Here is an 18,827-nt window from a genome sequence, read left to right as displayed (position 1 = left end):
ATAAAGTACAACTTCCTCACTTTTGTGTTTCGAGTTTTATTTTTCATCACTTTTGGAAAACAAAATTTTACATCCCAAAACCATGAACATGGTACGCTTATAGTACAGTTATGACATCTCATAACTCCAAACTAACTATAATCTAAAGTAGATGTTTTGGAGCATAATTGTACACACATGTTATAATGTCTTTAAAAAGTAACACAAACCACATATAAGCCATTAATTGAAGCTTGATTTTTTTTTTTTCTTAATTGGCTTTGATGGTTCTGTCAATCCATTCGACAAACTTGGAGACCCGGGCGTAGACGCCGGGTTTCATGGCGTTGGCACATCCCAAACCCCAGGAGGTCACGCCCTGCAGGATAAACCTGTTCTGGGAGTTACACACCAGAGGACCACCACTGTCACCCTGCAGGGAGAACACACACACACACACACACACACACACACATATTCATTGTACAGGTTGTATTCCAGACAGGGAAAGTCAGGGAATTTGATCAATTATCTGGGGAAGTCAGGGAATATCATGGAAGAAGAACATTTTTAGGTCATGGAAGTGCTCCAATTTAGTTGCTGAATTTTCTATATAAGAGCCTAAAAGTGTCTAAAATGGAATGTAAATGTATATTCACACAATTCAAAACTGCTTGGACAACACACACATGAACTACAAATTTTTATAACACTTTACTTGAGGTGTATTTTGATGCATTAGAAGCAGATTTAAAGCCAATTAGAAGCAGAGACAAACTTTTCTTACAATGTAATCAGACAAAATGTCAGAAAATTACATTCAGTTTGATAGGATGTCATTAGCTATACAGTTGTGCCATAAAGTATTCAACCCTCTTGCTCATGGTGTTTAATATATCATGCTCTGATCATGATAATTACCATGCACTCTCAATGTGCTGATTATGTGGTTATGATTCCTTATAATGCCTTATGAGTACCATTTCAAGTAAAGTGTTTTCCATAATTTTAATATTTCATATATTTAAGTTTTCCATACTGTCCTACAGCAGTAACTTCTTTAAAGTCATGACTAGTGTTTAGATTTCATAACAACTACATTTACACCTATATAATACCTAATGCTACTAAACGATATACCATCCACTTCTGTAGCAACCAGAGGTGTGACCAAGTCAACTTTGCTTGAGTCCCAAGTCAGTCTCATGTCTTGAGGCACAAGTCTCAAGTCTCAAGTCTAAATGTAGATTACCAAGTCAAGTCCAAGTCAAGTCCATGTCATTAATGTCAAGTCTCAAGTCTAAATGTAGAACAGCAAGTCAAGTCAGAACAAATCAAGAGTCCAGTATCAATTTAATATCTTAAAGAAAACTAAATATCTAGGACTTTTCAATGCAATATGGTTTTAATAGGATAAAAACTTGGTAAGAGCATCATGAGTTTGATTTCTATAATCAGTTTCAGCTTCAATAAATTCAATCATTCCATACAAATTCAGAAAACAGAATTTAAATTCAGTCGTCTGCTGGAACAAATCTCATCACAACACAAGATCTTTTGTCGAGTCATCAAAGTACAAGTCAAAGTCAAGTCCCAAGTCACCAGAACCCAAGTCAAGTCAAGTCTCAAGTCTTCTCTTCATGCATCAAGTCAAGTCTCAAGCAATTAAAATTGTGACTCGAGTCTGACTCGAATCCAAGTCATGTGACTCGAGTCCCCGCCTCTGGTAACAACCATTACTTTTGGCAGGACAGGAGTCATTTTTGTCTGTTTTACTCGCACAGTTGCTGCACTTTGGCTTTATAGGGCAGCATAGTTTTCCATCATTTTCTATTGTGGCCATAGTTTTTTTTTGTTTTCCATACCTGGCAGCTGTCTGTTCCTCCCTCAATGTTCCCAGCGCACATCTCATGGTCTTTAACTCTGCCATTCAGGTAGGACGGACGATTACAGATCTTGTTCTCGATCACAGGGAAGCCGGTTTCCTTCAGGATGCCGTCTCCTCCCGTACCTGGCGTACACCACCATACAGTTATCCACCCGTTACATCATCATGACCATCATTATTATCGCCATTATCATTACAGGATTCCCACCGGTCGTGGGATTTCCGAAATGTCCATTTTTTTAGACTTGTGTTCCAGACAGGGAAAGTTGGGGGAATTTGATAAATTCTCTGGGGAAATCAGGGAATATCAGGGAATTTTACAAGTGAGTCACTTTATTAGAATATAGCAGAATGTATTTTCCTTGTTTCACACATTCATTGCATTAGATGGTTTTCAGCCCAATTGGAGTAGAAACCAGACTGAAAAAACAACATTAACAAACCAGGAAGGGAGATCATTTTTAGGTCGTGGAAGCGATTTGACTTAGTTATAGAAAGTAATGAAAAAGACATGGAATTTTACTTCAGGGCCACAGTGGGAACTCTGTCATCATCATCATCATCAACACACATTATCATTCACACTTAGAAAAGAGTTCATGAACTTGATCAGGAATGGAGTCAGTGCAGTGGATATTAAAGGTCTACACACCCTTTCAAAATGTCTAGTTTTTACTGTGCTGAGGCCTGAAATGAAAACCCATTAAATCAGACTTTTAATTAGATGTAGTAAACAGCAAAATCAAGGGAAACACAACAGACTACTCATTTGTGACAATGGATTAAAAATTGCAGTTTAATGGAGTTGTCACACGTGCCACCACTAGGTGGAGCTCTTTTACAAGCCGCTGCTGTCTTTGTAAGGACAGGTGCTGAACAGGTGCTACAGTCAGTAGTAGCTGAACAGGTGCTTCGTCTTTCAATTGAGCAAAAAAGCTCAACTAAAGACGAATTTCATCTTTTAACATGACAATGATTTGAAGCCCACAGCCAAATCAACAAAGGAAAAAGGAAGATTAGTATGGTGAAATGGCCCATTCAGAGCCTGGATATCAATCCTGTAGAAAATCTGTGGACTGACCTAAAGGGAAGTTGCATAGGATGTTTTTACCTTGATTTTGCTGGTTGCTATATACAAATGAAAGTGAAAAAAAATCAGATTTAATGTTTTTTTTTTAATGGGTTTTCATTTCAGGCATCAAGGCAATAAAAACTAGAAAATTTGAAAGGGTGAGTAGCCTTAACATTCGCAATAAATGAGGAAGCCTCATTCATCGGTAGACCATCCAATTTTATGCTGTTGTCCATCTGTGCCTGCATGTCCTCACACACACACACACACACACACACACACACATACCTTGAGTCTCTCCCCATCCAGTAACATAGCACTCTGTTCCACTGGGAACCACATAGTCCTTCTCTGGCAGACAGACTGACAGGACCTTGTCATTTATTAGCGCAGGGCTGAGAACACACACAACACACAACACACACACGTGTACACACACATGCATGTGTGTTAAAGTTAAACTACGTTGCAGTGCGTTCAGTATTTTTGAAGGATCTTGTCATGTATTAGCACACAGGGCTGAGACTACACACAACACACATGTGTGTACACATGCAGTTGTGTAAAGTTAAAGTATGTAAAGTATCTTTGAATAAATTGGAATATTTTCATGTCATCATGAAACAACTTTGTTGCACTGATGTCTACCATTTGTAATGAGTAAAAAAATTTTCTGTTAAATCCCATTTACAGGCTATTAATTATAAATTATACAACAATATATTTCAGGCATTATTATTAGTTATAGTAGCAGCAGTAGTAGCAGTAGTAGTAGTAGTAGTATTACTAGTAGTAGTAGTATGATCAGTCCAGTACTCACGTCTCCAGCTTGAGCAGAGCGATGTCGGCTCCATTGGGTCCCATCACCAGTGACACAAGTCTCCTCTCCTGTTTGGATGCCTCATTGGCTCTCTCTGTGTGGATCCCCAGCAACACCTTGTAGGCTCCCGGACTCCTGGACCTACACACGTTGATACACACACACACACACACACACACACACACACACACACACAGCGTGACATAGTTAGCCAGTGTGTTAAAATATGTATGTTATTACTGTATTTGATCTTGTAGGTGTTTTTACTCTCTGACCCCTCCAGGCAGTGTGCAGCAGTGAGGACCCACTGAGGGTCGACCAGAGTTCCTCCACAGAAATGTCTTCCAGTATTGCTAGAAAGATGGATAGGAGACAAGCAGAATGATAGATAGATAGATAGATAGATAGATAGATAGATAGATAGATAGATAGATAGATAGGTAGGCTAATGAGTTTAATACCCCAGCATTAATTTCTCCTACCATTGAATAAGTGGGGTGGGTCAGTCTGCCTTAAGGAGCTGCTAACCCATCTCAAACAAGTTTTTTTTTTACCTTGGCAAGAATAAAATACTGGGAGAAACACTGAATCCTTGTCATCATTTTATTTTTGGTCAAATTTAAAGATACTGAAATTCAGCACATAATATTGCCTATTGTTAGCTTCAATACAAAATAGCAGCTTTCAAAAACCCATATCAGTCAAATCCTAGTATCATATGTTATATATAAAATCGTACAGCATGGAGTCATAACATATGAAGTCCCATCCCATCATATACTCACCTGTGCCGGAGGCTGATCTGCCATGGCCAGGAGTGAGCTTTAGACACGCAGCCTCCCACGATACGACCGAAACAACGCTTTGGTTTTGTGACTGGCGTCCCACACTTCAGTCCCGCTGCAAAGGAAGTTTTTCAGTGGCAAACTCTCACAAGAGGAGGTAAAAAAACATAACGACATAGGATAGACTCTGTCTCTGGATTGTTGTCTTTGTTTACTCTGTGCAGCCAAACTGGTAAAACAGCTAATGGAGCCTTTATACCATTATACTGTACATGAAATGTGTCACTGTCGCAGTCAGTGACCCCTACATGCTGTTTAGTGCTTTCATCTTAGAGGGTCTGAGAAGTTAGAGTTGGATTTTGCCTGAAAGATTTTGACCTCATTCCTATCAGACTGGTACATTAAATTTCTAAACCTGCAGAAAGGAGAAATACAGGATTCCTAATAGGGAGCAGGTCATATGGGGTTACTGAAATGGTGGTGGTGACAGTAGTATCTTAAAATCCTACACATAGCACCTTTAATACATTATGAATACACATGCACATGAACATATCAGTGTCATATATCCATATCCCGCTGTTTAGTATATGGATACATGAATGTATCAATAAATAGCTAAAACAATGCACTGTAATGTCCAACAAACAGATTATGTTCACATACCACAGTCGGGGATCTGACAGTAGTCCCATTTCTTGTTCCTGTCAGTAGTGTAACACCACGGTCCGTTTACATCGCTGTCTGGGTTTCTGCAGTTCTGACAGCAGCATAAAAGGAGAAGGAGTCAACTGACTAGCAAACAGTATGCCGATTTAACCAACTGTTTGTATTTTTCAAATAGGATTGACTAAAAGCATGAAGTTGAATGTCGGCTAATGTAGGTGGCATAAAGATGGCATTGATATTTGGGATACATTAACACACTACATTCATTCCCAAACCCCTACAATAACCCTCCATATAAACCCAAGTCCTTAACGTAAACTAACTTTAACCCTTACCCTAATTTAAACCTAATCCTAATTCTAACCTTAACCCTTGTAGAAGTGAGAACTGACCAAAATGCCCTCAGTCTGAACGTCTGCAACTCAAATTGGATATCACAAGAATAAAGAAGTACAAGAACACACACGCGCGCGCGCACACACACACACACTCATGTACATTGCCATCCAGGCCCTTGTCGGGGTGTGTTTCAGGGGTGAAGCTGTTGTGTTGGTGGGGGCTCTGAGCTCTCCAGGCCTGGCAGGTGACGCCCAGCATGGTCATGGAGGTCGGACCACGGTACGTAGCTCCATTCCCCACCTTACAGTCTAACACAGCAACAAGGAGATAGAGTAGGAACAGTGATAGATGGATGGATGGATGGATGGATGGGTTAGGCAAGTGGATGAATAAATGAGTGAACAACTGAATGTGTGAACAAATGAATGAACGAATAAATGCATAAATGGACAGATGTTCAAAAGTCTGACAAAAGCGAGAAGATTTGCAGGTAAGGATAACTGTGGGTGTTTAATGTACAAAAGAACATTGTCTGCATACAGGCTAATCTTATGGTTATGGTAGAGCTTTATGTACCTCTAGTTCACAGGGAGCGTTGTGCTGAAAGCATATGTTTTAATCACTTATTGGGTTTGACTATCAGAGATTGCTTTGGCAGCCTCCCTGCAGCTGAAGGGTATGTAAAACTCTACAATGAAGTATGTGACACAATTTTTAACACAATCAATCATCATGAGGATTGATGTGTACCCCAGTCTGTTTGCGAAAAAATGGGTAAAAGAATACTTCACAAAAGGCAGTCAAGGCAATCTTATTGGTGAGCAAAAGTAAAAAAAAAAACAAAAAAAAAAAACATTTTTTTTCTAGGGCTACCCTACATGTTTTGGCACAAGTGCCTTGATCAGTAGTTTCTCAAATAAAATGGAAATGGACATTCATGGTATACAGTCAGAGGTAACTGGTGAACCTTATAAAGGACAAGTGAGGGGGGACAATTCAATTCATTCATCTAGTGGACAGGTAATCACATTACATTCACCAAGCTGAACTACACTGCATCCATCAATTAAGCTTAGAAAGGGTGCATAACAGGAATGGGTGTGGTTGTAAACCAAAATATATGAAATAAAAACCTCAAATTTTAATATTGAAAGAGGACTCAGCCAGCTGGTTGGAACCTTCAAATAAGATGTATGGATGAATGAGTGAGTGAGTGAGTGAGTGAGTGAGTGAGTGAGTGAGTGAGTGAATAAATGAAACAAACTGTCAAACACAGATTAACAAATGAATGATTCACCTCTCTGTGGTGGGGTTTGGGTGACCGTGGTGGGGACTTGAGGTCTGGTGGGTGACACTCCTGTAGGTTTGGTGGAGCATTTCTCCACGTTGCAGTACTCCCAGCGGACAGAGGGGTCAGTAGTGTAACACCAGGGAGATCGGTCTCCATCGGGGTTCCTGCACAGGTTCCTCCTGAGGTCCCTGTACACAGAGAGAACCTGGATCTTCAGTGCAGTTAAATAATGGTGTAAATGTTGGTCTTTTCAAGTCATTTTGGGATCGTTTGGCTTCCGGAGACTTGGATTATGCTGGACGAGCTGCATGGAGCCAGTTTATGGTTATTTTCCGTTATTTTTTTAACCGTGAAGTCAGGTCAAGTCAGGTGCCCAACAACTTGTGCAATCGTTTGGCTTCATCACTTGGATTATGCTGCACAAGTGAAAGATTTTTAGGTAATTTTTGCCCATTTTGGAACTCTAAAGAACTAATCCCCGGCCACTTCAGTTGTTTTGGAGAAGGCTGGCATGGAGCTGTGCTAGCTAACTTGCTGTGTGTTATGTGGACATACAAGCTTCACGGGTGGTTCAGCTGACATGGGTGAGTAGATAATGACAAAATTTTCATTTTTGGCTGAACTATTCCTCTAAGAAGGCTATGGTTAAATACAGAGCAGTTTTAAGATGTCAATAAGAGCTTACAAGCTTAGCCTGCATTAGCTAGTTAGCTTTAGGCTAGCTATAAATAGCTAACCAAACTACAGAAGTGATATCTTAGTCACATTTAAAATTAGAAAGTCATATACAAAATATAATGAAACTGTCCTAAATCACGTCTCCAGCAACCAACTGTACCATTCCAGAAATGTTTGCGTTGAGAACAGTACCAGTAAAACAAACACACCTCAAGCTAGCCACACCCACCTAAATCCCTGGATGTGTGTCTCAGAGACTTGAAATTGAATTGTAAGAACTGAATTTGAAAGCGTATTGAGGGTTGAATTTTTAACTAGTTTGAAGTAAAAGTTTAACGTTGAAAGCAAGAATGACCAAATTCAAACCATTAGGCTACATTCATTCAAATTCTGCATTCAATTTCAGCTTTGACAATACAAATTCAAATGCAATTCAATTAAAATTTTTGCATACAATGATTCAATTCAAACATCAAACATATGTTTCAACTAACAGCTGTCATTTGTAAACCTGTGATGTTGCTGACAATAACTATCTGTATCAGCCTTCGAAAACCCATGTCAGTCAAACCCTCATCAATAATTTATCAGTGTACTTTCTGTATAAAATACACAGAATAGTATTTGACTCTCACGCTGTGGGGAAGTTCTGTGGGGTTTTCTTGTGGATGTGAGGAGTCATGGAGCTCCAGCCTTGGCATTTCTTTCCGCTGATGGTCTCTGATGTTACGCCACGGTAGCTTGAGCCGTTCCCCTCATAACAGTCTTCCTCCTCAGGGGGAATCACGGGCTCATCTGCGGCAACAGACAAGAAAGCAGAGTGATGCATAAGAAGGAGAAGGAAGAGACAAGGAAAAAACACTCACAGAGTTCTATAAGTCATAGTTTATCAAACTCAGGGCCCGGGTCCAGTCTCTTCTTCTCTTCTACTCTACCACAAAAACACCACCATCATCATTAGCATCATTGTGAGAGTATAAGAAGTTACTTTATTCTCTTATTCATTCATTTCCAATAGACAAAGACACATGGTTTTGTCTGAAAAGAAGGGTATGTATAAAAGATCTGTCTTTACTAACCATCTTTGAGACACCTGAACACCTATGTGTCGTTTCTCTCTCTTTACAGCTGTAATACATTTTGGTCAGTCTGGTGTGAGCTTGATATTTAAGTGAATATTGTGACATTTCTATAGGATGTCATCACCCTCATCATTACTATCACCATCATCATCGGTCATCATTATACCTGGTCCGGGTGCGTCCCCACAGCTAGGCACCTTGCAGTACTCCCAGCGGGTTTCAGAGTCGGTGGTGTAACACCAGGGCATCCTTTCATTGTCTGGGTTACGGCAGTAGTTGTTGTCTAGGCCTCTGATAGATAGATAGATAGATAGATAGATAGATAGATAGATAGATAGATAGAATGCTAATGAACACATAAAAACCCATGACCCTCTTGTACTGATTGGCAGGGATTGTATTTTTGGTTTCCCTCTACATCTGAATGAAAAAAATCAGCAACTTTTGGAGAACAATTGACAAAGCTTTACTATGAAAAACCAACGCTTTTCAGCTGCTAAACCTAAAGGATTTCAGGAATGCATGAACATTCAACAATACAAATATTGAATGACATTCAAAATGGCCACCTCAAGGCTTATACACCAATCAGATGCCAGTGTTAAAACCCAATTCGTATCAGTTGATGTAGGAGGCACCATGGGGTTTGTCCCTTTAAAGCTGCACTAAGCAAGAGTTTTATGGAAACATCCAGCTGTCATCAGCCTAAATCACTGGTGTCAGGTATGGTCACTGGCTGCCGAATCTAAAATGTCTGCTAAAACAGCACTGAGTGAGCGCTCCGTCCAGAGAAAGCTGGACTCATCTTTAGATCTTTTGCCACTCTCGTCCCTTTGGTATCCTTTGGTATAAAGAGATGACGAGACTGGCGGGGTTAGTAAAGAATGAGTGTGCTGTGTGCAGTTTACTGACGTCACCTTGCAGGATTTCTGTTTTTTGAAGTCCACAAAATTCAAAGTTACCTCTCGGTGCCATTGGGGGCCGCCAACGTACAAAGTTACCTAGTGCAGCTCTACGGACATGTAATCCTGTTTTACAGTCATGAATATTATAGTATATTAAAACATCTGAAGGAAAAAAGTTCTACTCGAAAGTTTGTCTAAAGTTAGATTCCTCATTCATTCCATTTGGGTAAAGACTTTTCCCTCTACGTCTGTCAACCTCCCTGGTCTGCTGATTTTTCCGGTCGCTCTTACTTGCAGGGGTAGTTGTCAGGGGTGCGGTTGTGTTTGTGTGGCGTTTGGGCCGACCAGCTCTGGCACGGTTTCCCAGAGATTGTCACAGCAACAGTTCCTCGGTACGCTCCGCCTTCACCGGTGGCGCAGGTCAGCTCTGGGACGATGGTGGGAGCTTCCGATGCTAAGGACAGAAGAAAAGATAGATGGAAGGAGGGGTGAAGGAAAGAGCAGGTCCAGTAGCAGAGTGGCCTTGCCTTAAACTTTGTACGTCCAAATGTTTCCTTCTGCACCTATGCAACCAGGAGGGAATTTCGGGACATTTATTGCGCAGGTTATGTGGCAATCAACATACTGAATACCTATGCTGATATTTTCAGATTGAAGCCATCGATAGCTAGTATGTTGTGCAGTATTCAATATTTAGCCAGATGGAGGATGGAACCCGGACCTCCTGCCTCCCCATATTTCATGCCATCCATTGTAAAGCTGCAACCAAACTTGATACCATATTACTTTTAAATGCACAGAATTATTTGAGTGTTGGGTGTATATATACAGTGTTATGCATAGCCTCTGCACTGGATTTGTGGTGTTATTGTCCCTGAACCATGCATTTCAACATACTAAACATATACTGAGCTTGGAGGACTCACTGCAGCGGGGTATGGAGCAGAAGTCCCATCGTTTGGAGGGGCTGGTGGTGAAACACCATGGTCGGGGGTCTCCATCTGGGTTCCTACAGTAGTTCTCCTCGAGATACTTCTCTGGAAGACTATAATGAGAGAGAGGGAGACAGAGAGGCAGAGAGAGGATAATGCTTTATTTGAATTGTCCAAAGTTGATGCTCAACTAACAATCAGGTGGCAAAAAGTAGATGTTCAACAAAGTGTCACATGCCTATTTGTTGCATCTCTGCAGACTATGTGACCCTAACACTTGGCCCTTAGCCTAACCCTAACATTAACCACTTTTTTAACCCTAACCCTAAGATTAAATCTAAACCCAGACATTGAATATCCATAGACTAATTTTCACACTATTGCACTCAATTAATGCTTTTCTTAAATTCTACTAGATTTTCCGTTATCAGTGGTTGCTTGCCTTATGATGATCACTGACTGGAGGTATTAGTTTACCCTCCTTTTTATTTCAAACTGCTCCGTCCAGAGAAAGTTTGACTCACCAGTGTTAGATATCTTGCCTTTCTCGTCCATTTGGTATAATGCATCATACTGGCCGGATTGGTAAACGTTATATTACAGGATTTGTCAAGTTGCCTAGTGCTTAGTTATGGATCTTTGATGCGTCCATCAGTAACTTTCAAAATTTTTCTTTGACAGAACACAATCTATTAAATCCTGCCTGAGGGTGACTTGTAGATTGGTGTGGTATTTATGGGGTCTTACGCGCTGGGTATGTAGCCGTGGTTGTGTGGCTTCTGGGAGTCCCAGCGCTGGCAGGTGTAGCCGTTCTCTGTGGTGGAGATTTTCCCTCTGTAGTCGTCACCACTGCAGTGCATACACTCCTCTACAGGGGAACAAGCACAAACATCACACTGCCTGTCTGCCTGTATGATTATCTGTCCAAGTATACATGTATGCCACTATGTATGATATGTATGTATGTTTGTATGTATGTAACTAGAAAGTATGGGTCTGTATGCCTAGACAAATGCTCTCTTCAAATATACATAGCAAATCTTTGTATCATATTTCTACCTATGTATTGACCTTTATATGTACAGGGTTCATACTAACACAACGTATTTTATAGCTTGTTTCACACATTCATTTTTCAGCCAAACTGGAGAAGAAACCACAATGAAAAACAACATTAACAAACCAGGAAGAAAGAACGTTTTTAGGTCATGGAAGCATGCCGATGTAATTATGGAAAAGTCTTGCATCAGGGCTACAGTGGAAATCCTGTATGTATGTACTGTATGTATCTATGGCAGTCCATCTATTGATTCATCCATCCAGCTACCTTACTACTACCACCTATCTGTGTATCTGTGTACTACCACCCCCCCACCCCCCCACCCCCGCCGTGCCCCCACCCACCAGCCCCCAAATTAATCTTACCACTGCAGTTTGGTACATTGCACGGCTCCCAGCGGGTGTTGGGGTCGGTGGTGTAACACCAGGGTCCCTTGCTATCTCCATCTGGGTTCCTGCAGAAGTTGGAGTCCAGGTCTGCTCTGGGATGGGTCGTGGGGGTAATGCTGCAGCAGACACATCACATGGAATATGATGTGAGTTGATGTAAGGTATGATGTGACACAATGTGATATAACACCACATAAAATAATGTGATGTGTAATATGAGGTGATGTGATATGATATGACGTATGATGATGATGTATGGTATGGTACAGTTTGCTATGGTATGTAATGACATAATATGAAATATGATGATATGATACACAACAGGATATGGCATGATATGATATGATATGATATGATATGATATATGATATCACATCACATCACATGATAGAACGTCATGACAGATCATGACATGACATGGCATGACAAGACATGACATGACAGAACATGGCATTATAGAATAGGGCATGACACGACAGAACATGAGATGACAGAACATGACAGGACAGAATAGGACAGAACATGAACATGAACATGAACATGAACATGAACATGGACAGGACAGGACAGAACATGAACATGAACATGGACATGGACAGGACAGGACGTGAACATGAACATGAACATGGACATGGACAGGACAGGACAGGACAGGACGTGAACATGAACATGAACATGGACAGGACAGGACAGGACAGGACGTGAACATGAACATGGACAGGACAGGATAGGACATGAACATGAACATGAACATGGACAGGACAGGACAGGATAGGATAGGACAGAACATGAACATGAACATGGACAGGACAGGATAGGACAGGACGTGAACATGAACATGAACATGAACATGGACAGGACAGGACAGGACAGGATAGGACAGAACATGAACATGAACATGAACATGGACAGGACAGGACAGGACAGAACATGAACATGAACATGGACAGGACAGGACAGGACAGGACAGGACGTGAACATGAACATGAACATGAACATGGACATGAACATGAACATGGACAGGACAGGACAGGATAGGACAGAACATGAACATGAACATGGACAGGACAGGACAGGATGTGAACATGAACATGAACATGGACATGAACATGGACAGGACAGGACAGGATAGGACAGAACATGAACATGGACAGAACAGGACAGGACAGGACAGGACAGGGCAGGACAGGACGTGAACATGAACATGAACATGGACAGGACAGGACAGGACAGGACAGGACGTGAACATGAACATGAACATGGACATGAACATGAACATGGACAGGACAGGACAGGATAGGACAGAACATGAACATGAACATGAACATGAACATGGACAGGACAGGACAGGACGTGAACATGAACATGAACATGGACATGAACATGGACAGGACAGGACAGGATAGGACAGAACATGAACATGGACAGAACAGGACAGGGCAGGACAGGACGTGAACATGAACATGAACATGGACAGGACAGGACAGGATAGGACAGAACATGAACATGAACATGAACATGGACAGGACAGGACGTGAACATGAACATGAACATGGACAGGACAGGACAGGACAGGACAGGACGTGAACATGAACATGAACATGGACAGGACAGGACAGGACAGGACAGGACGTGAACATGAACATGAACATGAACATGGACATGAACATGAACATGGACAGGACAGGACGTGAACATGAACATGAACATGGACAGGACAGGACAGGACAGGATAGGACAGAACATGAACATGAACATGGACAGGACAGGACAGGACGTGAACATGAACATGAACATGAACATGAACATGAACATGAACATGAACATGGACAGGACGGGACAGGATAGGACAGAACATGAACATGAACATGAACATGAACATGGACAGGACAGGACAGGACAGAACATGAGATGACAGAATATGACAGGACAGGGCATAACATGACAATATGATATGGACAGAACAGAACATGACAGGACAAAAAATGACAGGAAAGAACATGATAGGCCAAGACATGATGGAACAGGACAGGACAGGATGGAACATAACATGACAGAACATGACTTGAAATTATGTGATGCATAATGTGATATGATGTATGGTGATGCAATGCAATGTAATGGTGCGATGCGATGTGGTGTATGGTATGGTATTTTATAGTATTGTATGAAATGACATAACATCATATGACATGATATGACAGGATAGGACATGACACAGTTTGATATAATATCATATGGTATATGATATATGACATGACATGACATGACATGACATGATATGATATGATATGAAAACACAATACTTGGGCCTGTGTGGGAATGTTCTTGCCCATTGCTGACATGTCTTTCCCGATTTTGATTTGGACTTTGTCCCTCTGTAGTCCTTTCCTATTCCATTTACACATTCCAGTAAATATTCTAGACAAGACAGAGAGAAGATTACTTCAACACAGATATCATAGAACAGTATCAGCATTACATAAGGTAAAGTGTGTGATCATTCAATATAATCAACTTGCTATTTAACTGGACACATTTGCAGAGTAGAGATTTTAAAAGTGTACTATTGAGTATGGACATCTAATTTATTTGTAGTGAACAAATGAAATGGGTGTCTTTGAGTTAGTCATTTACAGTATCTGATCACACTGAAGTGGTATTTCACCTTGAAAAGTCTAGTGGCTGTAGCGTTTAACCTGCATTACCTCTTCAGTCTGTTTGCAGACACGGTCCAAACACTACTGACCGTGTGCCACAGGCTAAACATTAACCACAATGTAATGGAGACTCAAATGTAGCTGACAACTGACACTCCAGTATACTTATAGTAGAGTAGAGAGAAGACAAGAGGGCCTGCCTTTATTTTCATATAAAGCTGCGCTGGCCTTGCGCATGATGGACTCTGTTTTGGAGTTTTGTGCTGCCGTCCAACATTCCTGGTCCTTCTCTATGTACATGAAAGATCTGTGAAAACACAACCAGCGTCAGACTGGAAAGCCTAGCGTCAAATATAAAGCTGGATATTAAAAAATGTGAACTTACTTGCATGTGAAGGCTGTTTCAGTGTTACATTTGACAGCACACTCAGCCACAGTGTTTAGAGAGTACTCTCTCTTCTGCAGGGAGAGGATCCATGCTCCCTCTGTTTTGGCGTAGCTATCCAGCGCATTACCACCGACTGGAATCGAGGACAAAAGATATAAAATGGTTTATTTTCAAATCCACAGGGTCATTTTTTGTCATGGCAAGCTCAAAACTGAGGTTCAGGTTTTGGGGTTTTTATAGTTTCCGTAAATCTAAGGTACCATGTACGCTGAATAATCTAAGAAGTTTAGTTCTAGTAGTATCAGTACCTGAACATGTTCCTTATTTTATTGTTATCCACTTTGTCAGTGAGGGAGAAAAACTCAATTTGCCATCTGAACATATATTTTCCTTTTTTCCCATTATGTTTTGATACTCTTGTTTTAAAAATCCTTTCCTTTTCCACACAAGAAACAAGTGAAGAACAAAGTTGCCAGTCATCATCCTGTATATCAAATGATAAAATCTCTAATAAAAATATTGGATTAATTCATTTAAAATTTAAATTGCACAGATCCATGTACAAAAGAGGGAGACAATACAATGTGACACATCCAAAGTAAATAAGCAAATAAATGAATAAAATTAAAAGATATAATAAATATGTTTAAAGAAATGACAAAGTATAATAAGATAAGTACATTAATCAAATATAAAAATGAAAAAGGGGGATGCTAAAGAAATGAAAAAAGGGGAGGAATAGTGAATGTATACACACACACACACACACCACAAATAAACACATACACGCTTAAACCTACAGTATACATACATATATACATTTGGGAGAGAGACGAAAAATATACTGAGATGCATCCACTTCTTCTTTCCTATTATCAAGTTAATGAAAAGCTAATTTTCAGTCACTTGATATGCTTGTCTTAATAACCGTTACTGAAGAGAGTAAAATATTAAAAGGGGATGAAACCCCCTTTTTCAGCTGCTAATTACTGTTCAGGGCAGTTTTATGATGAAACACCTACATCCTATAATTTTGACAATACATAATGTTATCCTGGATTTTATGTGCAAATCTCTTACACAGTTACAGGCATGGGATATGAGATGCTACATGCATGAGATATTTACCTAGCATTGAGAAACTGTGTGGCCTAATTTGTTTGTACTGTGATGACGGGAAACCACATAAACCCGTCCGTTGACAGATGAGTCATCAAGGCATCATGTACACAACAGGGTTAGAAAACACTGAACTGATGTAATTCAGGAAATTATATTGTAGCTCTGCCGTAGGTAAAACATGATGTGATATGGCAAACAAAACGGAAGGATTTTCATTAGATACTCATCAAAACGTTATCAAAATTGTAGTACCCAATGAAAAAAAGCCCTACTTCAAGAAAAAATTCTCCTTTAGGGTTGATTGGACTTTCAAAATGTCTCTAAGGAATCTGGACCATGATTTTTTCAGCTTTACCTTTAATTAATATACAGCTTAACCTATATTATTATTATTCTCAGTGGGCTTTTAAGCTGGGGTCCAATTGCTTTTCACACAAAACTGGAACTATATTGTGTTTAGTAAATTAAATGACTTTTATGTTGAGGCCCTGAACAAGGAAAGGAGTTCAAAATCATTCAGTTCATCGTTCAGTGGTAAAATTACAGTATGACAATTTAGAACAGATGAAACCCATTTTAAACGTTTGGTGGCAGTAGGAGGATCTTTCTGGGCTCATTTGTTAAAGGACATCAGGTCAATCATTGAGCAATGAATGTACAGTGTGCCACCCCATACTAAAGAATCAGGTCACAAGTAAAATGCCCATTGAAATGCATTGCCAAGAACTAATGCCAGATATCCATCAACAAAAGTTAAAGTTGAAATCATGAACAGTATTGCTTCAATGCATTATGAGAGGCTGACCAAGTGTTTGCATGGAACATGTTTTTCTATTTTTCTATCTATCTCTTTATTTGCTGTTGAATGACATGTTAGCAGTTAGTGTACCTACTTATCTACTTACCTACTATATTGATATTGATGAATTAGAATTCAAAGGGAAACTGAACAACAACTCATTCATTTATAAGAGCTGAGTAATTTGTACATTCAGTATACAGTAAGTATAGTGAAAGCTTGTAGCAACTGGTAATGTAATAACCAACCAATAATGTAATAACTTGTCTGTAATAAAATGTAAGTTGAAAATGTAATAAAGCCTGTTCATGACATAAATTGATATTGTGGATAATGTAATAACATCACATTGTTTAACTGATTAACACACACTGATTAACTAGCGTTTATTGCCTTGCCTCTGGAAAGGAAGTTGCCAGGACTGGTTACTTAAAGGGGCCCTATGGTCGGATTTCAAATTTTCCTCTATATACATATATACTGTATATCATACATATGATTAATATAGACATTGTTTAAATGTGATTTTGTTTGAGAGGTTAAATTTTAACTTATTGCATTTATAAAAATCTATCCCTTTTTACAGGCAGTTTCAGACTAACTCTAGGAAACACATCACAGCTGGTCCTGATTGGTCCAGTTACTGAAATCCTTCCAATCAGGCCAGGTTGCAGCATTTGAACTGGAAAGCCTCCACTCTGCAGGTTTACCTCATTTGGATTAGAGGAGCTGCTGCTGTCTTCAAATTCATTCAATAAATATCCTTTAAACTAAACTACATTTATTTGCAAAACTTAATGAAGATCGTTACTGAGCCATAGTATATTGGCAAACAAAATCATGAAAACCGAACAATACAGGACCTTTAATGCATGTTCAGAATACATGAATCGGAGCATCATCGGATGGTAAAAGTAGCATTGATAAGACAAGTGTAACCATGGTCAAAACTGAGCCAGATGCAGTTTTGCTTTCCAGGTTGTAATAAATGTGCTGGTCAGCAATCCATGGCTACGGTTGCACCTGGCATTAGAATGCGATTTTTGAGATGCGATTGTAAAGATCGGATTTTATGACATCAGACTGCTGTGCATCTACTTTTGGCCTGATGTGATAAAATGACTTTTATGCATCTCCTGAGGCAGAATTTCTTAATATCTGTGTCTGCATTACTTTCTCCTGCTGTCCCTCTCCATCTCTTTGCTGAGCCTTGTGGCTGGATCGCAACCAGACTATGTAGAATTCAGTTCACAATGTGAGCCTGACCACTTCAGTATCTGTTTTTGAAAAACAGATTGCTGTCTCTACACCCTGCTGTGATCGAATGGTGAAAGTTGCACTGAAACGACAAATGTAACCACGGCCTAAGTGACCAGACATGATCTGGCGTGACTGAATGATGAAAGTTGTGTTGAAATGACACGTGTAAGCGTAGCCCTAGATATGCAAACACGCGCTGAACACACCATATAGGCCTTGGACATTCTCGTCATGATGACTTGCCCTCGCGATAAAGCAAATTACTGTCTGTCTTACTTCTGATAGCGCTGAGTCTTATGGTTCATAATGTCAATACTGTCTACAATCATCTGTCAAAGATGCCATTGTATCTTTCCAGATGCATCTTACCGGTGCAGATCAGGGTGCCCAGGAGGAAAGTTGCTTTGTACAGGTCCATGATGAGGCCCTGACTAGCAGTGCATAGTCAACTAACTTACAGACGTGCCACCTGGTATGTTATTGGGCTCTTTTTAGCATGTCAGGAAGACAAATAAGGTAGAGCTCAATCATCAGTCAATCATTGGCCCGACAAGGACAGCAAAAGAGCCCACAGGTCAAAAACCTTGTTTGTCTATGGGAAGATTTGGAACACAATGGGACGCAGCTCAACAGTACACAGTTACATCCTTTTCTTTACTCCTCTCGTTGATGTGTCGGACTGGGATGGAGCCATAAAATATTTTCTATT

The 18,827-nt window shown here is 40.2% G+C and overlaps 1 protein-coding gene across 1 annotated transcript; it reads right to left on the bottom strand.

Annotated features, from left to right (window-relative positions):
- Positions 1 to 250: 250 nt before the first annotated feature.
- plg (plasminogen) lies at positions 251 to 18,536 on the bottom strand. Its single transcript, XM_071906853.2, has 19 exons — positions 18,488 to 18,536; positions 14,935 to 15,070; positions 14,750 to 14,856; positions 14,196 to 14,310; positions 11,866 to 12,005; positions 11,188 to 11,308; positions 10,435 to 10,553; positions 9,800 to 9,962; positions 8,770 to 8,894; positions 8,157 to 8,316; positions 6,850 to 7,031; positions 5,712 to 5,860; positions 5,211 to 5,304; positions 4,551 to 4,659; positions 4,035 to 4,112; positions 3,760 to 3,900; positions 3,228 to 3,334; positions 1,845 to 1,990; positions 251 to 412 (listed from the first exon to the last, which is right to left on the bottom strand). The coding sequence occupies exons 1-19, from the start codon at positions 18,534 to 18,536 to the stop codon at positions 251 to 253; spliced, it is 2,403 nt and encodes an 800-aa protein (XP_071762954.1).
- Positions 18,537 to 18,827: the final 291 nt, after the last annotated feature.

Source organism: Centroberyx gerrardi, chromosome 18 (genome assembly GCF_048128805.1).
Source record: "Centroberyx gerrardi isolate f3 chromosome 18, fCenGer3.hap1.cur.20231027, whole genome shotgun sequence".
NCBI lineage: Eukaryota > Metazoa > Chordata > Actinopteri > Beryciformes > Berycidae > Centroberyx > Centroberyx gerrardi.
This window is presented reverse-complemented; position numbering and strand designations above follow the sequence as displayed.

Coding starts and splice junctions, on each gene's coding strand:
- plg (XM_071906853.2), bottom strand. CDS start 18,536: ATGGACCTGTACAAAGCAACTTTCCTCCTGGGCACCCTGATCTGCACC. Junction 8,317..8,769: donor TGGGGACGCACCCGGACCAG/GTATAATGATGA, acceptor CTGTTGCCGCAG/ATGAGCCCGTGATTCCCCCT. Junction 1,991..3,227: donor TGGATGGGGAGAGACTCAAG/GTATGTGTGTGT, acceptor GGTGTACGCCAG/GTACGGGAGGAGACGGCATC.